General features: G+C 37.8%; 1 protein-coding gene and 1 long non-coding RNA gene across 2 annotated transcripts in view; one reads left to right on the forward strand and one right to left on the reverse strand.

Annotated features, from left to right (window-relative positions):
- Positions 1-1088: 1088 nt before the first annotated feature.
- Positions 1089-14763, reverse strand: LOC112112953. The gene is made up of 3 exons (XR_003899783.1): positions 14313-14763; positions 3380-3517; positions 1089-1205 (listed from the first exon to the last, which is right to left on the reverse strand). It is a non-coding gene; the product is annotated as an uncharacterized LOC112112953 (long non-coding RNA).
- Positions 14764-15620: 857 nt separating this feature from the next.
- The window catches only part of MEOX2 (mesenchyme homeobox 2), a 71553-nt gene continuing 63524 nt past the window's right edge, over positions 15621-23649 (forward strand). The window contains exon 1 of the mRNA XM_024209057.3: positions 15621-16914. Within this exon, the coding sequence (XP_024064825.1) occupies positions 16398-16914 (517 nt within the window). The 5' untranslated portion in view covers positions 15621-16397. The remainder of the gene's footprint in view (positions 16915-23649) is intronic.

The raw sequence follows: 23649 nt of genomic DNA on the forward strand, positions 1-23649 counted from the left end.
GAAGCATGTCCTCTGGAATTGTGACCGAAGTATGAAGGGGCATACGAATGATTAGCATATCTGGCACATAAATACCTTGCAGTGCCTGCTACAAAAGTGCCATGCGAATGCCTGTTCTCACTTTCAGGTGACGTTGTAAATAAGAAGCAGGCAGCATTATCTTCTGCAAATGTTAAACTTGTTTGTCTGAGCGATTGGCTGAATAAGAAGTAGGACTTAGTGGACTTGTTGGCTCTAAATATTTTTTGTTACATAACTACACTCAAAAACAAAACAATGTAAATCTACATTTGTAAGTTGCATTTTCACAATAAAGAGATTGCATTACGGTACTTGTATGAGGTGAATTGAAAAATACGATTTCTTTTGTTTATCATTTTTACAGTGCAAATATTTGTAATAAAAATAATAATATAAAGTGAGCACTGTACACTTTGTATTCTGTGTTGTAATTGAAACAATATATTAGAAAATGTAGAAATACATTCAAAATATTTACTAAATTTCAATTGGTATTATATTGTTTAACATTGTGATTAAAACTGTGATTAATTGCGATTAAATTTTTAATCACTATTAATTTTTTTCAGTTAATCGCTTGAGTTAACTGCGATTAATCGACAGCCCTATTCTTAATATAATCTGAATTGAACGTTTTGGGGTACGTGAGTATGTTTATCATCTTTATATACAGTCACAATATAAAATGCATAATGAAAGAGAAAGGACTTTACAGGACAGAGGGTAAAAATATATTTTGACTGAAAGCTCATTGTGGTGGGAACTGTCTTACTGTACACACATATAGCACAATTTCAATTTGACTGAAATACTACAAATAATAAATATTAAATCTCTAACAATAAAATAAATTAATAAGAATACAGGTGTTAATCTGCCAGTGTATGGTATATTGCCCACTTATACAGATCCTATGCCAAGTACCTTATTATTTTTTTAATAATAATCAATTGTGTATAAAGGCATAGGTATGCGTGACACTTTTGAAAGGGAGTAAAGACATGTTGGGACACTCCAATCAACATTAATGAATTAACAATATATTTTGCTTTGAAATGATAAAGTGAGAGGGAGCCTGAGTGGACAGGAACTAGTTGCATTTTGTAAGCAGACACGTTTCCTACCATTTAACGTGCATGAAACACATAGGTTGCATTTCTTATCCGGTCCTGGGATTACTCAAACTAAAAGAGAGATGGAAAAATCAGCATAATGATGCCTAAATGTAAACAGCAAAAACACTTACAGAGAACATTCATACTACTAGAACACTGAGAAACCCAGGATTGAATGGACACGGGCCCACATCCAGAGGGATTTAAGCACCTAAATCTGAAATTTAGGTGCCTATATTCCAGTTTTAGGAACCACTGTGATCCACAAAACCCCCACTAAGCTACCACGTAACCCTGTAGGTGCCTAAACTCACTCAGTGTTCAAATTTTGACGGTAAAGGTTCCCAAAGCGCCTAACTTGCTGCCTCTGGGCATGTGCACTGGTGCCTCTCTGGGATGATATGGGGAATGGAGGGTCTTATGAGAGGAGACTGGAAGAGCTTGGTCTGTTTAGCCTAGCTGAGAGGGGATATGATTGCTCTCTATAAATACATTCGGGGGATGAATACCAGGGATGGTGAAGAGTTATTTAAGCTAAAGAATAATGTTGACCCAAGAACAAATGAATTTCAACTGGCCATGAACAAATACAGGCTGGAAATTAGAAGGTTTCTAATCATCTGAGGGGTGAGGTTCTGGAATAACCTCCCAGTGGGAGCTGTGGGGGTAAACAACTTAATTAGTTTTGAGAGAGAGCTGGAAAAAATTTGGAGTGCAATTGTATAACGGTTGTTTGTGATGGGAGGGCTCAGCAGCCATGGGACTCATTTCTGGCCTACATCCTGTGTTCCTAAAGCTCATGCGTCAGAGTTTCAGCCAGGCACCAGGAGGGATTTTTTTCACCCAATGTATTCAGGGAGGGTTTTATATCTCTTTCCTCTGACGCATCAGGAGATGACCACGGTTGGAGATGGGACATTGGGGGTGGAGTGGGCCACAGCTCTGAAGTGGCATTGAGTATTCTCTTGGCTGTCTAGTTCTTGCCAACATGTTTAGTGTCTAACTGATCGCCCTATGTGGAGTCAGGCAGGACTTTTCCCCCCAGGTCAGATTGGCAGTAATCTTGGGAGGGTTTTTTGCTTTCCTTTATAGGGTGTGGGTTTGAGTCACTTGCCAGGATTATCTGGGTGTATCCCACTTAATCAATTCCCTGCCATTGCAGGGACCTGGGGCACTGGTACACCTCGGTCCCTCCTCTTCTGTGCCTGTGGCACATAATAGGCTAGTCTCCTGTAGATGGGAATGCTTTGGTCTCATTTGGGTTGTTAGGTTAGTGTGCAGGTGTGAGGTAGTGTTAATAGCCTGTGCAATCTGGGAGGTAGGAGACTGCATGATGGGGAGAAAAGATTTGAACAGTGGTCTCCTACCTCCCAGGTGTGGGCCCTAACTCCCATGCTGTAGAATCATTCTCTCTCTTGCTCAATGATTTAATTAAGTATTTATACAGAGTGAAACAGCTTAAACAAGAAAGACTGAGGGAAACCCATATCAGAATATCCCAATATCTCCTGAGAGATGGGAAGAAGGGATTTGAACAGAGGTCTCCTATCAGGCAGCGTCGGGAACTGAACCCAGGTCTCCCCTATCCAAGTGCTCTAGCCACTGATCTTAACCCTTATAAGGTAGGCACCACCACCAGCCCACCCCCCATTTTTTGTGATGTGAGATGAGATGAGGCAGGCACATAACACATTATTGCAAGAAACGGCTTAAGCGTCTAAGCTGCCTGACTCCAGGAAAGAGGTGCCTAACTCCATGAGAGGGGCAGGGCTTAGGACCCATCCCTCTTGTTATCTGCCATTGGTTAGCATAGGCAGGCAGCCACCTAGCATGCTGTCTTTTGTGGAGCCTATTCACAGGCATCTATCTCTCTCCATTGTATAGGGAACCTAGGTGCCTAATTCAGGATTTGTGGATTCCAATATTGTTCCAATGATTTTCTAGGGGCCTAAAATTTAGCACTACCATGCCTAAGTCCCTTTGTGGTTCAGGGCCATGGATAGTAAAATACCCTCTCACCAGTGAAGACGGTCCTTGAGACATTGACTGAGACATATTGGATCTGTGCTGAACAATTTAGGTGTAAATCTTAGTTCTTTCTTTCCTCATGAGCAAACTGAAGGGAAGCTGACTAGGACCCAGAGGACTGAAGCACATCAGTTAAAAATGTGCTTAAGTCTTTTTCTGGCTCTAGGCCTTTATCACTGCACATTAAGTAGAACAAATCGCAGGCCACAAATTACCTCTCTTGAGAATAATATAGAAAGACTCTTGGCCAGGTTCAATGGCTGACAGATGCAGGAGCGGTGCAGAATGAGGTTGTGGAGTGGCGTCTCTAGGTATACGAGATGAAGATCTCTTGTGATGTGTGTTGATAAGCACTATGACAATGGAGAATTTGGAGAGAAAAATCAGATGCAATCCTAAAAACTAACCTGATCATCTCCTAGCACTGAAAGGTGGACATAGTTGCTTTTGTTACTAGAACCCTTGCTGATCATCTAATAATCAACCTAAAAAAAAAAAAGGAGCTTTGTTTATTTATGGAAAGAGGCTGTGGAATGTCTATATGGAGAGCAGTGAACAAAGCTAGTGCACATTTATAGAAGCCATGTCTGATATAAGAGGGGCGACAGATTTCTAAAAGCAGCAAGGAAAAAGCAAGATATTCAGTATCAGGAGAATAAAATCCTTTTTTCGAGCCTCTCCCTGCTCATGCAAGCCAAGAAAAGAGATCTAGTGTTTCCGAAAAAAAATATTTTGATAATTCTCACCAAAGCTGCAGTATCTAACCAGAAAAAAAGTAAAGATCCTGCACCAGAAGATAGCTTCTAGGACAGGGCATTCTTAGGGAATGGTGGAAACAAACAAGTTAAAAACCCCAAATCTCTGAAAACGGTAAAGCTAATGGTGACTGAACCCTTTCAAGTCACTCTTTGAAACCTTGGCAACAATCCACGCTTTTTGCTAACCCTTTGTTTTCAATCAGAATGTCTGGAAAATGTTGCTGTAATGTGAATAATATTAATATTTACAGTACCTGTAATGGGGATACTACTAGCTCACCATATGATATACTAACCCTTTCATGGAAGCTATTTGTGTTCTAATTAATGGAGATAGCCTATCTCCTAGAGCTGGAAGGGACCTTAAAGGTCATTGAGTCCAGCCCCCTGCCTTCACTAGCAGGACCAAGTACTGATTTTGCCCCAGATCCCTAAGTGGCCCCCTCAAGGACTGAACTCACAACCCTGGGTTTATCAGGCCAATGCTCAAACCACTGAGCTATCCCTCCCTTCCTTCTGAATGTGGCCATTTGATGAGAATTCTTCAAACTCATATAGTTTATATGATTTTTATTTAGTCTAAGATTTCCCCCCCCCAATATCCATCAACATACACACATTGCGAGAACTAGAGAGAAAATTCAACTCTCCAATAATCTTTATAGGTCAACTGTTCCCTTAATAATCCCTCATTCTATAAACACCTAAACAAGAGAACTAGAGAAAAATTACTGGAAATAGTAACAGACTCAATACCTTTGAAGATGTTGCTGAGCTGGTTTAATAACAATGGTTAACTGGTTATATAGGAAACCTGGGAATCATGAATAGAGTTAGTTCCTCTAAAGTTGAAATTTTACCTTTTCCTTTCTTCCCCACCCTTAACATAAAAGTAAAATTTCCCCCACAAATCTGCCTTGCATGGTAGACCTTGTTTCTGATATTCTATTCTCCCTTCTGTATGTGTGTGGAACTCCCTTTGATACCAAAGAGATATTGGCACATCATGCTCTCTTGGTAGACACTTCAGAAATGTTGCTAGATTAAATAGCCAGGGACAGCAGAATTTGAGTTGTGATCCACCAAACAGATCTGAGAGAAGTATATTGCTCTAAGAGAGGATAGACTTTCAAGATACGTGGTGCTATAATGGGGGATGAGGACTTTTCAATTCTAATCCACCCATTCCGGATGAGAGAGACTGAGCTAATACCCTCGTGTATGGTGCATTGCATCTAGCTACGGAAGTAGTGTTAGGGTGGAATTTATGGACTCTAAATTGTTTGCCAGGAAATGTTTACTAGCTTTACACAATAAATGACTGTGAAAGCATATCCCTGAGTTTAATGTGATATGGCTATTTCCTTACATTTGGTACAAAGTATTATGAATACCAATAAAGGAAACTTTTTAAAAAATATAAAACAAACAAACAATGCATGTTCATATTTATGGGACCTAGTTTGGAAAGGTTGGGTTGACTACAGATTGTACAGGGTAAATTTATTGCACTCACCTCTGGATCCATGCCATGCCTGACATATCAGAAATGAGATGTATGACTTTATTTTTAGAGCCAAATACTCTCATCATCAAGGTATATTTTAAAAAAAGAATCTTGTTACCATAGCCGCAGTGTGTCATATACAATGAAGAACTCTACATGCATAAGAGAAGGCTAGATATAAACCCCCGAAAACAAGTGCAAAACTTCACATTTAGCAGGTTAAAATGTCAAAAGTTTTGGACTTCTTTGTTACAGTTTGGAATGTTGGGAGTTTGTTGCACCTTATCTATAATCTTTTATCTTCGACAGTTCAATGCTATGCTAGGGACAAGTGTACAGTTTTACAGGATATGTTACATTAGATACTTTGGATAATGCTTCGCAGAGTAAGTGAGTACATATGGGTACATAAAGGTACAGAGTAACAGTTTTAATTTCAGAGGGTTTGTTTTCTTCTGCACAGTGTGCCTATGTAACAACTCTCATTACTATTAAGAAGAGAATAGACCCAACATAGTTTGTTTTAATCATACAATAGGTTTTGAAGAGAGTGAGATGCTGGCATATTTTTTGCATGTGTGAACATGTGTGTGTGTGTGATTTTATATATACAATTTAACAATGTGATTTTCAAAGATTAATTAGGCATTTGCATTTTCTATAAATAGAAATCAGTAGCATACATGGATACTCCCTTTCCATAATGCTTTGCTCTATAGGCTCATAGATTTGAGTTGATTTATAAAGATAAATTTAAAGAAAATGCCAAAATTAGAGGTTTGATCCTGCAAACCTTTGCACGTCCACAAATCTGATATCAGCAATAAGACGTCACTGGGATTTTGAGGTGTGCAGGAAATTCAGGATCACTTTTTTAATGTATTAATAAATCAGCTTAGCTGCTGGACTTTTTATTAACATTTTTATGTTAAAATGCAGTTTTCAGTGTGTCTCTTCAAATCACTCTGAAATAGTAATTATGTTTAATTGATTTTTTTTTAATTTCTATTACACTTTAACTATGGGGCTGACCCTGTAAAGGGCTGAGGGTCTCCTGTGAAGTGAATGTGAGTAGAAAGGGCTCAGCACTTTGCAGGGTCAAGTTTAAGACATTTTATAATAGAAGACATTTGGGGGATGAATTATTTTAGATTTTATTCATAATATACAGTAGGCTGGTAATGGAGATTTAGTAGAATTTTGAGAATAAGTAATTCTAGGACTCTGTAGGATCCAAAGAACTTAACCCAATGAAGGATTAGCAAATATATAGTGCAAATTTTATCTGAAAAGTTTTGGTGACAGCAAAAATTATTTGTACACCTGGGAGTTTGAATAATTGGATGCATTCTTCTTATTGGACATTTTAATCCAAATTTTTGTTTCAAATTAAAAGAGGTTAGATAAACAAGATTTTACTGTAAATAATAATTTACCACCAAATTGCAGTCAGTTCCTGCTGCCTATAACAAGTTTGGTGGTGGGGAAATCCCAAATGCCCCCAAAGCAATTTATTTGACCAGTGTGCTATATTACTTTAGAAAGAGCTGCAGTATTTGGTGACATGAAGCAAATGCCACAGCATTCAGTATAACATAGCCCAAACAGTGGTGTTTCTCATGCCTTTTCCTTTCATTAGAGGCATGTTCTGCACCACCAGATGCTGCAATCTAGATTTAGGGGCATATACTAATCTTGCACAAACAGGAGTTGCATATGTTATGAGTTAATTCCTTTTTGTTGTTCTCTCTTGCACATGGAATTTTGAAACAGTTAAATACATGGAAAATATTTTTAGTTTGCTGTATTTTAGTAGCTTGTATTGAAATATCCTCGGATTACTTATTAATGAAAAATTAAATCTGTTATATATGTGCAACAACAAAATGTATGAATGATCCCATGGACACACAGCGCTCGAGGGAATTGCACAAATCTGGACAATGTCCCTAAGTGTTGGGTTTTGCATTTGAGTCCCAAAGTATCTGAAATTTGTGTAGAAACATGTTATTTGTATTACAGTTATGCCTAAAGGCCCCAGATAGGATCATTATGCCCTGGTGCTGGCACTGTACATATATATAGTAATAAACAGTGCCTAACCAAAATAGCTTACATAAACCAGAGTCATGCCTGTTGATGTTCCCTCTGAGGATGTCAAAGTGCATTGCCTATGAAAGCAAAAGAAGTGACACAGATATCATAGTGTGTCCATTTCAGGTGCTAGTAGAGTATATGCATAACTATCTATTCAAAGTTTTGAGTGAACAATAGTCTATTAGGGACCACGTGGGAATAATCTAAAAGATACATTTCTGGAGGATATAGGTACTCCTCAAAAGGATCAACAATTTTAGGACTCAAGTCAAGACACAAAAGCACATGCCTAACTTGAACATAAGAACAGCCATACTGGGTCACACCAAAGGTCCATCTAGCCCAGTATCCTGTCTTCTGACTGTGGCCAATGCCAGGTGCCCCAGAGGAAATGAACAGAACAGGTAATCATCAAGTGATCCATTCCTTGTTGCCCATTCCCAGCTTCTGGCAAACAGAGGCTAGGGACACCATCCCTGCCCATCCTGGGCACTAATTTATCTGGTTCTTTTTTGAACCATTTTATAGTCTTGGCCTTCACAATATCCTCTGGCAAGGAGTTCCACAGGTTGACTGTGTGTTGTGTGAAAAAATACTTCCTTTTGTTTGTTTTAAAACTGTTGCCTATTAATTTCATTTGGTGACCCCTAGTTCTTGTGTTATGAGAAAGAGTAAATAACACTTCCTTATTTACTTTTTCCACACCAGTCATGATTTTTTAGACCTCAATCATATCCTCCCTTAGTCATCTCTTTTCCAAGCTCAAAAGTCCCAGTCTTATTAATCTCTCCTAATATGGCAGCCGTTCCATACCACTAATCATTTTTGTTGCCCTTTTCTGAACCTTTTCCAATTCCAATATATCTTTTTTGAGATGGAGCAACCACATCTGCACACAATGTTCAAGATGTGGGCATACCATGGATTTATACAGAGGCAATATGATATTTTCTATCTTTTTATCTATTTCTTTCTTAATGATTCCCAGCATTCTGTTTGCTTTTTTGACTGTCGCTGCACATGGAGTGGATGTTTTCAGAGAACTATCCACAATGACTCCAAGATCTCTTTCTTGAGTGGTAATAGCTAATTTAGACCCCATCATTTTATATGTATAGTTGGGATTATGTTTTCCAATGCGCATTCCTTTACATTTATCAACACTGAATTTCATCTGCCATTTTGTTGCCCAGTCACCCAGTTTTGAGACATCCTTTTGTAGATCTTTGCAGTCTGCCTGGGACTTAACTATCTTGAGTAGTTTTGTATCCTTTGCAAATTTTGCCACCTCACTCTTTACCCCTTTTTCCAGATCATTTATGAATATGTTTAACAGTACTGGTTCCAGTACAGACCCCGGGGGACACCACTATATACCTCTCTCCATTCTGAAAACAGACCATTTATTCCTACCCTTTGTTTCCTATCTTTTAACCAGTTACCAATCCATGAGAAGACCTTCCCTCTTATCCCATGACAGCTTACTTTGCATAAGAGCCTTTGGTGAGGGACCTTGTCAAAGGCTTTCTGAAAATCTAAATACGCTATATCCACTGGATCCCTCGTGTCCACATGCTTGTCAACCCCCTCAAAGAATTCTAGTAGATTGGTGGGGCATGATTTCCCTTTACAAAAACCATGTCGACTCTTCTCCAACAAATTACGTTCATCCATGTGTCTGACAATTTTGTTCTTTACTATAGTTTCAACCAGTTTGCCCAGTACTGAAGTCAGAACTTAAACACAGTAGTAGTCTCTTTGGTTCCAATGGGACACCTCATGTGCTTAAAGAGCTTTGCTGAATCAGAACCTCCAAAATGCAGAGATGATTTAGTATTCTGGCATTTGTAGATTGAGCTCTTTTTGCACACCCCATACTAGATGTCCTAGAAACAGAAGAAAGTTCTGCCATGCATTTCTTAGGGAAATGGCATCCAGCTCTACCTTTTTACCTTAGCAAACCACTACTAGAGCATCTAAAAATAACATTCAAAAATAGTAATCTAATGTAATTAAGCTCGTGTTACTGGCTCCCAATGAGACGATGAACAATTAGTGCTCAAGGCAATAAGAATCTTGCACGCACTTGGGCATAGGCTGCATCTTCTTCAAAAGTTAATGTATATGCTATATGTTTAAACAAACTATTCCTTCATAATGTGATTCCCCCATCCAATGTCTGCTGCTAACATAGAGACATTGGTGTTTGGAATAGATGAGACAGGTATGTGTAAAAACACACATACCCTTGTTAGGACTTTATTCCCTGTAGTGATTATTAATTAGGTTCCAGTCCCACAATTGACTCCACTTAGTAAAAACTCCAGTGGACATAAGTGGAGCTCCAGGAGGCCCCAGGGATCTGCCCATTCAGAGCAGATTGCAGGATCAGAGCCTAAGCTCTTATGGGCAAAAACAGTCTTTGTCCTGTGCTTGTACAGCACCTCGCACAGTGGGGTACTGGTCCATGACTAGGGCTCTTAAATGCTACAGTGATACGAATAATAAAATACCGCTGTGGAGCTAGTGATAATTGTATTTGAAGAGTACACAATCTAACCAATAGCCGGTAACATTTAGGTGTTTTACTTATTTATTCTTGGTCCGTATTTCTCCTTTCTCAAACTCCTGCAATTAACAGTGTGAATGGGCAGGAAGACACAAAGCAGGGGCTATAGTACTTGTCTTTAGCCTGTAAACAATGTATGAGATTAGTGGCATAAGGTCACTCACACATTGCCCTGCTAAATTCCCCTAACTGAGAGAAGCAAATTATGAAATGTACCCCGTCCTTGGTCCCACAACGCCTGAAAAAAATCAGCTGAACAACAGCACCAGAAAATTTTAGGTACTGATAATGTTCCTCTGTAGTTAAGCTTATATATGTAACTTGGGTAAACTACATATTTTATCCATTAAAGAGATATACATCTTATGTCAAAATATTTGACATACAAATATTTATCATAACAGCCATCTGTAATTTAGATTATTTATCATAACAGCCATCTGTAATTTAGATTTTTGTTGATAATTTCTCATGATACAAAATATACACTAAATGCACATTGCAATAAGTACTGTTTCACATACAATGTGTTCAAAATACATTGAGTTAGCCACCATGATTCAATAATTTTTTTTAAATGAGGGCTGCAATAAAATGTCTTTTTCAAAAGCTGTAAAAACTGAAATCCAAAACCCAAGCAGACAAATAAAAAACCTGCATAATATGCAAAATTACTTTGAGTTCCTCAAAAATATAGTTTCAGCAAAAGCATTAAATGTGTATATATTGTGTCAAACTATGCAGTTATCAAAAATATTGTTTTAATGAATCATTCACTTGCCTATACATGCATATTGAATATATGTCTAAATATTAACAAGGGCTGTATAGTAGTATACAAACTAAAATATGCAAAATTTACAGACCTGAGATGATGTTAAAGAGAAAATGAAGCAGTAAATTGCAATATAATGTATAGATCTGGAAATAAGAGGATATTGTACAAGACAATAATGTTGGCACCAATAAATTATTCACTTAAAAAGCAAAAAAATAAAAATAAAATAAAACTCCCCATCCCTGTTTTTTAAAAGAACTAGTTTTGAGGTTTTTGAGCATCCTATATGTGACAAAAGGTGACAATTTAAACACCAAAGAAATTACAAACTTCAAAGTGAAGATGTGAAGCCTCATATATCATGAACATTTTTTTAAAAAATAGGAAATTTATTTTAAATAAAAAATAAGACATTTTGCTTTACTGAATGGATTGTACTGGTAATAAACTTTAATGATTTAATACAAACTTGTAAATCACTTTCAGTGAGGGCCTTACAGTTTAGCACAGCTTTTATGAAAAATACTAAAGTACTGTCATAGCTTAACAATTTTAATTCTTGGAGATCATGAAAATTAGAACAAAATTCAAGTTTATCTGGGAGTTGGAGCAGTAAATACAGATCCATGCTCCATGGTTTTATAGATATTCTGTAGGGAGTTTTTGTTTGCTTTCCCCCCAAAAAATTATGTCTGACAAGCATTATACTATGGCACATGCAAATATTAATGGTAATACATCCCAATACTACTCCCCCAAAAATACAACGTTCAGGTTGTGTGCTATGGTTTATGGAGATGGCATTTTCTTACCAAAAATTGCTTTTACAATTAGATACAATGAAAATTTTAAAGCATATTCTAGATTTATGAAAGCTAAATGTGATCTTTATCCCCTATTAACTCTACACAGGGATTCATTGGTTCTCAAGTCAACAAATTATTCATTTTATGGGCAAAGATTTAGTTATAGGCAACACAGCATCTTTATGTATTAATCAATGGCAATATTACTTCATCCATTATATCTGTTGCTCTTTGTTGCAGGACAGGGATCAATATAAGCAAATAAATGTTGCTTCTGGGGGAGTTAGGCAGAACCCCCTCCCCCGAAAATAAACATCTGTTGTGAAACATCTGTATTAGCTGAAATGTTAAAATAATGGTGCCTGGTTTGACCAAGCTGCTGTGAAAAATTACATTGATGATAATTAAACATATATAGCACAATAAAAAGTCATTTCACTTTGATAACCCTTGGGTACAATGAAATCTATTACTAAAATAAACAAATAATTGTTAAGCTTTACATTTAGACATTAAGGGTCAGATCCTCAGCTGGTGAAAATTGTCATAGCTCTACTGACTTTAATGAAGCCAGGACAAGTTACACCAAGTGAGGATCTGGCCCTATAATGTTTCCATTTATCTGATTTTACTGTAATACAGATGTATGAATAGACTGCAGCCCCACACAAATGTGAAACTTTCCCATTTAACCACAGAGCTATCATCATTAAAAAAGTGACCAGTGTAGCCTAAATATTCAGGGAGATAATGGATATAACCTCGGATATGAGAGACTGAACTGCAGTTCAGAAGTTGATGCAAAAGAAATTTTACATTTACTCATTTGGGTCATTTTTCAGATCATCTCTATTTTTTTTTTTACAATAAATCAAACTAAAATTAAAAAACCAGATGCAAGCATTAACCTACTTTAGAAGAGCATAAATGACATCTAAAACGGTGTTGGGTCCAACTGTTTTATGAGCTAGATGGTTTGCAGTTTTCATACATCTAAAACATTCTATTTGTTTCCCTTGGCATTAGAAGCTTTGAGCAAATTTGGTGGCACTGACTTAACTCATGATTTTCTCAGATATGTAGATCAGCTAGGTATTATAGAAACTATAACATGGATCCAACCAATAATGTCGAAGTCCAATGACCATGCACATTTTTCTTCGCAAAATTACTTCAATAAAAAGTTTTGTATTAGAATTCTCTTGATTTAAAACTATTTTTTCTTAATTAACTGAAACTGGAAGATTGTGCGAGTGACTGTAATAAATCTATACATTATTTATCATATCTGGTAATGCCTTACTTCTGGTAAATTTCAGTAAATGTTGTCAATTACTAATTTGTGTTAAAGTTGATTACATATATTTGTGTTTGCTTTCATTGTTTAAAAGTGAAGCATAATGGCCTCGAAAATATTTTATATTTTTATATGGAGCAAGCACATTCTTGTTTGCTTCCATTAAGAACTTGAAAAATTATAACGCTTTGTTTTAGAACTCATGTTTTTATTAGGAGAGGTAGAACCAACTAAAATGTAGTCACCAGTAATCATAATTGATTCTGAAATACAGCAGGAGTAATTGTATGACAACTAAAGAGTTTTCAGTTATTCCCTCTCTTCTTTTCACCTTTTGGATCCTCCTCCTCTTTTCCCCCCCCCCCCCCAAAATGCTATTTGGCTCTGACTTCTGTTTCTTTTGGAAATTTAATCTTCCTTTTTTCCACTTCCTCTCATTGTGCTTCACTTATTTGCTTTTTATTGTAGAGAAATTGTACCAGTGTCCCTCAAACGTCTAGAATTAAAAACCCATTTTTCATATTGTATTTGATCTGGAACAATCATTTTTCTAACCCCTTTTCAACTGCTTAGATATTTTATGGCTCAAACTGTGTCGGTCTCCCTCTCTGCATTTCTATTTTTTCCCCTTCAAGACTCCCTGTTCCACATTTCCAGACTGATTGACAGGAACAGGTTGGTAAGAAACTTCAGGACATGTTGTTAACATCTGACACTGTGGAAGAGAACTCAGCCCAATCACTGGGCACGTAAAGGGAAGTTGCACCTATTAGAGATGAAAGGAACTGTGCTTAATCGTTATTTACAAGTTACCTGAACCAAAACTCATCCATCCTCAGCTGTTTATTTCAACAAAAACTGACTCTGCGGTTTTTTGCTTTTATCAATAACGTGACTATTCTAGCGTAACTGGGATTTATCTCGCAAAACAATCTAAAACTCAAAGCACAATACTTTGTAAATATCTCAGTTATTGTTTAATGAGTCTATCTGAGGATATTCCTTATGGACAACGCGTCTGTTTTCCCAGCACTGGGAGCTAACAAAACAAATAATAGTGCAGCCATTGCATTTTCTTTGTACTCTTCCTTTAATATTAGAGCACACATTGAAACGATAAGCACAATGAAGAGCACAAAATGCTTCATCGGTGTGGTAACTGTATATTTCCTTTTTTTTCCTGAAGAAATATCAAGTTTTGGATGGTCACAGCCGCAGCAACGCTCACGTTCTGGACACCATACGTTTAAAACAGCTTTGTTACAGAGAAAACTGACTTAAGAAGAATTTTTTAAAACATCAGATTTAAAAAAAGGGGGAGGGGGAGAAATCTTACCGTTTAAAGACTGCTGCAGGTTCCAGCTCACTCTGAAACTGCAGGGAAAAGTGGAGCAGCTGCTGAACAAAAGTTTTAGATTTTTTTTTTTTTTTAGAAAGTCTGCAAAACTAATTTCCCACAAAATAGGGCTCAATTTCCGCTTAAGAAACTAGGTCTTGCAAATCTCATTCAATTCCTGATTTTTTCCAATAGCAATTGACATTCATTTTATCTTTCACACATGGACCTAAGAATTTAGACTTAAATTGCAGGAACCAAATGGTCTCGGAATTTAGGGGGGGAAGAACGAGGGTTTAAGAAAGGGAAAATATTTATGGTACTGATCATCACTTGATTGTTGATCAATAGCACTTTAATTTAAACCAACTGCCTGTCATGTTCGCTGTCACCATTAATTCCATGAGCCATTTCAAAAGCATATTTAAAATTTTCCAGACACCTGAGACAATGAAAACAACAACCAAGTGAATCAAAACAAACTTCCAGATGCAGAGACTAGAAAGTGGTTTGAGATCCTGTTTTGAAATGGCAGAAAGCAGGGAACTGTTGTCTTTCATTGACCTGTTTCTGCAGCTCATTAACTGCCGGTCATTTCATTTTAAAACAAACGCCCTAACATCTCAGCTCTAGTTGCATCAAGCGCAAGTGCAGAAGTATCTGTGCTTAATACTTTTAATATTTTAAGACATCATCTTTGCAGCTGAAGACGCGCCATGTGAGCGGAACAAGTGAGTGACACGTCTCTTGCCGTAATTTATTAACCAGAGGGAATTGAAGTGGCAGGAGCCAGTGTGGTTATTGGCAGCAGTTTCAGTTTATCAATGATAACCCGGCTGCTATTCCCATCTGCGCTTAGTTCCTTGCGGGGGACTGATCGTTGCTCTAGTGCCGAGACAAGATTCTTTCTGATCGTTTTAGGGAAAAATATTCCTGTTTCCAGATGAACGGCCAAAGGAAATCAAGGGGGACTTTGTTGACAATACACCTGGGACTGCAGGTGAGGATGCCTGGAGGTTTGGATTTGAAGCTGCCTCCTCCTACACCCCTTGCCCTGCCCCTCTCCCCTCAAACATCCACTTCCCCCTGGGGAAAGGGGCCGCTTTATTCTGGAGGACAATCCCCTGCAGGTCCTGAACTCCACCTGTCCTTCCCCATAAACACCACAGCTCGTCGGGAAACATTTATTATCCGAAGAAGTGGGTTGTAGCCCACGAAAGCTTATGCTCTAATAAATTTGTTAGTCTCTAAGGTGCCACAAGTACTCCTGTACTTATTAAACAGAGCGACTGTCCGTGATCGGGACCAGAGGGGGCCAAATCCGGCTGCGAAGTGCAATTGATGGGGAGGAGGAGCTGAGAAAGCATCGGAGCGCCAGACCTGCCTGGAGCCGACATCAGAGGGCGACCCCCTGCCCGTTTGAAACTGGGCCGCGTGTTCACAGATGTATGTAGAAAACAGTGGGGGTGGGGACTGTGCCGTGCAATAAAGTGTCACTTTTACTTCTCCGGAGTTGCAGCTTTTCATGTGCTGCACGCCCCTGGGCCCCCCGGGGAAAATCTGATCCCGCCGCCTGTGTCAGACAGGATGAGCTGCCTGTCAGGGCTGTGGCGTGTTGATGCAAAGGGCTCGGCTCGCTGACTGTGCTGGAGTTTTGGAGGGAGTTTTTGCATGTGGTCAGTCGCTGTGTTGCTAAGCCAGCCCCCAGCTCACATTACACACTACTGTATTTATAACCTCTCCGAGCCGCTTCCCCCTGCAAGCAGTTCTCTGGGACCACCTTCTATTGGCGTTAACCTCTCCCACTTCTTGACATCTGAGTAGCTCTGACAAAGCTCATCGAGGTCGAGTGTGTGTGTGTGTGAGTGTGTGTGTGTTTGTGTGTTTTAATGCAACGGAGACTGGCCACTAGGGCTAAAGACCTGGATTATCTGAGCTCTGCTGCTGAAAAGTGTGTCGTTGCCGTTTTGGAAAAAAAAAAAAATCCCCAACCAAGCCCTATCTGTTTACAGTGCAAGTTGACAAAGGGTGGTGGAGTTGGATCCTTCCTAAACTCTCCTGCCTGGAACCTGAGACTTGCATGCCATGGATCACACACTCTTTGGCTGCCTGCGCAGCCCTCATGCCACCGCACAGGGCTTGCACCCGTTCTCACAGTCTTCTCTCGCCCTGCATGGAAGATCTGACCACATGTCCTACCCCGAGCTGTCTACTTCTTCCTCCTCGTGCATCATAGCGGGATACCCCAATGAAGAGGGCATGTTTGCCAGCCAGCATCACAGAGGGCACCACCATCACCACCACCACCACCACCATCACCACCAGCAGCAGCAGCAGCACCACCAGGCTTTGCAGACGAACTGGCACATTCCTCAGATGTCTTCTCCCCCCGCCGCTGCCAGGCACAGCCTCTGCCTGCAGCCCGACTCAGGAGGTCCCCCGGAGCTGGGGAGTAGCCCCCCAGTCCTGTGTTCAAACTCCTCCAGCCTGGGCACGAATACCCCGACGGGGGCTGCATGTGCTCCCGGGGACTATGGCAGGCAGGCGCTGTCCCCAGTGGAAACAGAGAAGAGGTCCGGCAAAAGGAAAAGCGACAGCTCAGGTAAAGGCTCGTCCTTTGCTATTCTTGCGGGTGCTGGGCGCGCGCGTGTGTGTGGATCCTCCTGGGGAGAGGGGATCTAGAGAGAAACCATGGGCTTGATAGAGGGACTGCACTTCCCAGCCTTAAGGCTCCCTTTCTTCCAAGCCTTTCTCTGAGGACAGCAGGCTTCAGAGAGTCACTAAAGCCGCGCTCGATGTCTCCATCATAAAGCAAGTTTATCGGGAGCATGGAAAAGAGTGAGCACGTGATAGACCGTGAAATCAATTGTGAGCAGTTGCCTACGGTCAGGAGGGGAAATGTTTGTAGGTTTGATTAGTATTTAGCATCTGGTATTGTGGTTCCTCCCTCCTTCCCCTCTGTTTCAAGATAGCTCTGCTCTTTCCCACCCCCATTCCCCTTTTGCGCCAGTGAAACATATTTCTGAACGCTTGCACAATCCTTGGAAACTTTTTCTTAGAACTGGAACTTTTCTCATGAATGCTAAGTATGTGTTGCATTCTAGGGTGCGTGTCTGTATAGAGCATGTGTATAATATAGAATATAATTCATTACGGGGCATGAGTTGGAATTTATAAATCACCATGCAGTGAATCCCATTTTTACAACGCTTAGTATTTCATTTCATGTGCTTGGGCTTTCAGGAAGATTTTGCTGGACTTTCGATACACTGTTTTTGTTTTTTTAAGAAGGTGACCTGGGATATGCGTATATGCAGCCTATACAGAAAGGTGAAGCTTTATTATACTTTGAGTTTTATATCCCACAACTGAACAGATTTGGGTTCTCAAAGTGGGGAAAGAAACTCACAAAATCCCATACTAACAAAAGACAATGATCAAGGGGCAATACAATAGTTGCAATTGATGACATTTTTATTGTACATTCAAAATATTGAAAATGAAAGAGCAGACATACCAACAAAGCTGTTTTCTAATAGTGAAGAGAAAATGAAAGGATTTTCCTGATATTTACTAAAGTTCACAATTGGAACCATGACCTTGATTCACTTGAAATGTCATTAATCAGGTTTTTAAAAGTTATGGAAAGTTTGCTCATTTTTAAACTGCTTTTTGCAGTTACATTATATTTTCTTCTTTGCAATTCTCCATGTCAGTTACACTAGGAAAGTTTTACAATAAATCAGGATAGGTTTGTAGCATTTTACTTACTGTTACTATATAGGCTGAAAAAAGTTCTCCAAAATATAAAAATCTGTCATTCACAGACACTTGCAGTTTTATTTGCAATTATATCTTCACTGTGTTTTTAAGCAAACTTGCATCATTGATCATGTGAGGTCTGAGGAATATTAGATTTTTTTTAACCTGAGTTTTTGAAGGGAAGTAATTTTATGCTGGGTTGTCGGGGGGATCAGTAAATTTGTCAGTCATTTACAAATGTAGAAAATTAGAAGAAAGCACATCTGTGCTTCACAATACTAGGAAATGTTGATGTTGCTTTCCGTATTTTGCAATGCAAACACACAAATCCATGGGCATTAGGTGGGACTCTGTTGAAATCAATGGAATCTTTCCATTGACTTTAATGGGCAGTAGATTGAGCCCTTAATAATGATCGTGCTGATATAACAACATAGTCTGGAGTTAACTTTCTAAGACAATGTCTGTATACAGCCCCAAAATCATAGTACAGCATACAACTCCCCCTTCCCGCCCTCGAAAAAATATCAACTATGTTCATGTATTCTGAATGGCTTGATCTAACAAGTCTCTTTAGACAATGATGCAATAGTCACAATATTTCATATTTTCGAAGAATATTGTTTTTAGACCACAATATTTTACCACCCCATTCTTTTGTTTTAATCTGAACTTCTGTGCTGAATATTTGATATCAGTGTAATTTATGGCAGCAAATCTCATTTTTTAGGGCAGTCAGTGTATTTCTGCAGTTACCGGCGGCAATTGCTGTTCGTTTTACTATATTTAACAAGGAATGTATGTGATGGATCATTCTTTTTGTTTCCTGAATCAAATTGCCATATGTTTTTAAAACATAACTGACTTTTTTATTTAATGCTGATCATTTAGAGAACTTTTAGCCACCTTCCCCACTTTTAAACTTCTTTAGTAAATGTTTACAATTAATTATAAATTTAGAGTAAATAGCTAATAGGTAAACAAAGAGGCTGTTCAGGTATAGCATCAGCAGTTTCAGAAACTAGCTAATTAAGCACTAGTGCATATTTAGAGATATACTTTCTTACCTCTATTTACCACTAAAGACAACAGAATATTTTGAGGATATTCCTATGCTCTGAACATGTCCCCGGTTTTTGAACTAAATTAGCCTTGGGGCCATCCCAGTTTTGCGGTCTCCGGCTTTCATTAATATAAACTGTTGACATCAGAAATGTTAACTCATAAAGTTGAGTTTTGACAGTTGTCTATTCTAAAGAAATATCACAACACAACATCAATTAAAGCTACATGCATTATTTTTATTTCCCAAAAATGCTATATTTATTCACCCCTTAAAATTGTCATGAAAATTTCCCAGTGAAGACATGCATTTTTTCATGTTTATCTTTACCATGATGATAATGGGGAAAAGAACACTAATGCTATTTTATTTGTCCATCAAAAAATTACTCTTTAAAGTTTCATACTCCTGTACACAGGTGAATGGAGAGGGGGAATAACTTTTTTTTGGTATACTTTGTCATAATTTTGTTCCTTGCTTAGAAAACAAGGTTAAATGTGCCTTAGAAATTATTTAGGTAGAATGACTGATTTTGGATCCCATACTGGGGCCTGAGCAGGCTGGAAAATAACTTCTGAAGATAATGTTCAATAAACTGCTGCATAAACATGGAGAAACTGTCAACTCTGTATACAAGATTTGTAAATTATATGATGAGTGGGAAATACCTCTTAGTCATCTCTTCCTGGATGCAGCAGGCCAACCTGCCTGGGCCCAAATGTGGGACCGTAAACCAGCATGCAGGGATATACACACAGCCCTTTAAACATTGTGAGTTCATTTCTTTCAAATAAACATTTCTAATGTCAACAACAGTAAAAAAAAAAAAAAAATAAGATGCCACAACATTATGATGTATGCTGCAAACAAATTTATTTATTTTAAAATGCAGTAACAGCTATTTGTGTGCTAATGAGAGGTAGATGAAACAATATTCAATGAATAAGAAAAATATCCCTAAAATGTGTTGTTGCTTTATATGGTATGAGTTCTTTCATGAGGTATAATTTGGATTTTTTCCCTCTCATAAATTGCCTGTGACTTCTGAAGCCATTTAATTTCACCATTGTAAAATAACAGGTGTTGTTTACAGAGGATATAAAACAAGTAACAAATGCAAAACTATTATAGTGGTTGGCTAAGTCAGCTTATTTGTGTCTAAATTTTCTTAAAACATCCATGATTTTAGGAAAGATGTGAGCCCAGACACACCTTGGAGACACAAAGTGTAATCTGGATTTCATGTGAAAGCAATTAACTTTCTGAGTATTTTAGGAAGTCTGAATTTCAATGGGAAAAATCTGAAAAGCTCCTACTATTTGGGGGAGAACTTCACAGCATAACTATTAGATATGCAACAATCTAAATGGATTGGGATATCTATTAGGCTAGATGAATATATATTAAAATATATGGAGATATACCTAGCTCATAGAGCTGGAAAGGTCATTGAGTCCAGCCCCCTGCCTTCACTAGCAGGACCAAGTACTGATTTTTGCCCCTGATCCCTAAATGGCCCCCTTAAGGATTGAACTCATAACTCTGGGTTTAGTAGGCCAATGCGCAAACCACTGAGCTATCCCTCCCCCCAACATTAAGAATGAATACATGAAGATATGCTACTGTGTATTGAATCCCAATGCCATTTAAAAATACTATTAAGTATGAAAAATATTTTTACATCTGACACATAAAGACTGTATAGAGTGCAGAGATATACAGAGAGATTGATGTATGTAAATATAGCTATATGTCCATTTATATTTTTTTAAATGAACATAAAATGCCATCATACAAATGTAGTCTATGATGTGCCTTCAAAGAAACTGCTTTTAAAACCTAAATACTATAAATGTAGTGTCTAAAATGATCACTTCAAAGCAAGTCATTTTGATAAATGACTATAAATAGTGTGAATTCATTGGTTTCAATGACTTCTGATTGCTCTCTAAAACATTTCAGTAAGAAAAATGAGCTGCACCCGCATAATCAAAAGGACTGTGTAACTGATTCATCAATATGTCTATACTTTTCAGCGTGGCTGTAACGGAAGCAAGAGAAATACATGCTATTGGCTAAAACCTTTCTCTGGAAAGAGTTAATTTGTTAATTATGTTTGGGATGTAATATCAAAACATCACTTATCATGAACGGAAAATGTCAAAATATGTAGGTTATACAAATCAGAGAGGTATGTACCAAATGTGTTGAAGTCAAATTGAATGATCATGCTATTTTAAAGAGAAATACAAGACAGATGATTCCTTATCAGAGACTAGTGTTGCATATTGCATTACTTAGTGGATTGTTTTATTGGACAAAATTTACAGTAATATGTTCACTTTGCTCACAGCAAGTATAATTAACAAAAACAGAACTGTATCTTTCATAGATACTAAATTATATTTTAATTTGTACAATCTAAAACTCCTTGCTCTTAGCAAAATGACAGGTTTAATATATTTTATCACATCTCTTTGCATTAACTATGGATGGAAAATAGCATAGTCATACCATCTAATTTGAATTGCTATCTGTTTAGATGTAATGAGATTCATTTGTAGCTACAAACATTTAAGCCCTCCTCATTCCCCTATTAAAAAAACAAAGATATCAAGGCCTCAGTCCAGAAAAACATTTAAGCATGTGCTTAACTTTTTGAGTTGTTCCATTGCTTATAATTAAGCACATACTTAAATGCATTGCTGGATCAGGCCCAGTTTTTCTATAATACACCAACATAACTATGCAATTTTGTCTTACTTTATATTAGCCAGTACCCAGACTTACAACTAAAGTCACTGAAAATTTTGTCTACATAAGGAGTACAATATTAGGATCCATTGTAGAGGCAGAGAGAGATACACTTACACACAAAGAGATACAGGAAGTGTGAAAATATATAAAGAACTGGAAATTTTACAAAAACCAAACCACCGAAAATTCCATTTAAAAATCACAACAATACATTATTTTTAGGATTTTAAATTTATTGAAAAGTGGGGAAGGGGGGGAAGGGAAGAGTGCCAGTTGCATAACTGAAACACAAATTCCAGCAATAGCAATAGAGTAGATATCAATTTAGGTATCACCTAATGGTTTGAACAGATGCTAATCTGAAATTACCTAAAATTGTATTTAATGTTGTGGTTTTTAGCACTAGAGAATAAGACCCAAACTAACAGATCCTATTTAGAGTGTAATTCTAATGTTCATAGTACTTACAATAGCAACTGAGAAGCGAACATATGCCTTAGAATTTTTTCTTTCATATAGTTATCCTTATTAGACATAAAATAGCAACTAGTTTGTAATCTCCAGAGTGTTTTAAGTTCACTCGTTCATCTGAATTCAATTAGCCATTTTGGAATCTTCATTTTTTACATTTTTATAATTCATTGGTCTTCATGCACTTGATTATGCCTTTTTGAAATCAATGGGAGTGGGATCAGGCCCTTCATCTTGAAATTCAAGGCAAGGTGATTACATTCACTTTAATCCGGCCCTTAAGAATCATGCATTTTATACTGCCCTTTAAGAATCATGGAGCATTCCTCCATTATATCTCTTATAAACTTAGCAGTGGGTCTCAAACAAATTTTTGCTGTGGCTCAAAAGTCATGGTGGCCAGACATAAAGTTCACGATGGTCTCACTTGAGAATCACTGGTTTTGTGTGCAGTGTGAGTGTTTCCTATATCGTTTTTTCTCCTTTGGTAAGATGTCCTGTACAAGCAATTTTCCATGTCCAAATGTGGCGCATTAACAGTATGCCTTAGTTTTCTAGAGTGAGCAAAGCTAAAAATTCATCAATGAGGGTTTTTTTTGCGGGAAGCGTTCTCCACAGGCTTGCATCTTTGTTCTACTCCTCTATTTACGGAAATCAGTGGGACTGCTCTTTACCATAAAGTTATTGTTGTGCATGTTTGTAGTATTGGGGACCAACATCTTTGATTATTCAAAGTGAATGAATTTTAAAAATCTAATTTATGTGTCTCTTTATATATTGTGGGTGAAATCCTGTCTCCACTAAAGTCAATGACAAAACTCTCATTGACTTCAGTAGGGGCAAGATTTCACCCTATGTGTTTACTTTATACACATGACTCAGGTCAGGCAAGGAAAATAGACTGATTATTCTCTCTTACGGTTATAGCTATGGTCATTTTCTGATTCTTGCGTGCTAGCACTAGACACCTTTGACAAATGTTACAGAGGAATGTTTATTTCACAAAAGAAAAACTGGACTGTTTTAATTTTGTAGAAACATTTATATACTTAGAATTTATAAATCCATATTACATAATCTACATTTTGGGATAAATTTGACATGATCATATCCCTTTAAAAATATGGCTTTCATGGCCAAGATGTCAATCATATAGATACTTTTCATTCATTGCTGGGTTTTTTTTTTTTACAAAATTTATCTAAAATGTCACTGGTATTGTGTAGACAGCTGCATAATAGTATATTAAGATTCACAGAGTGATGCAGTAGAGTGAAAAACAAT

The sequence above is a fragment of the Terrapene carolina genome, unplaced genomic scaffold (genome assembly GCF_002925995.2).
Source record: "Terrapene carolina triunguis isolate 2854851 unplaced genomic scaffold, T_m_triunguis-2.0 Scaffold84, whole genome shotgun sequence".
NCBI classification, from domain to species: Eukaryota; Metazoa; Chordata; order Testudines; family Emydidae; genus Terrapene; species Terrapene triunguis.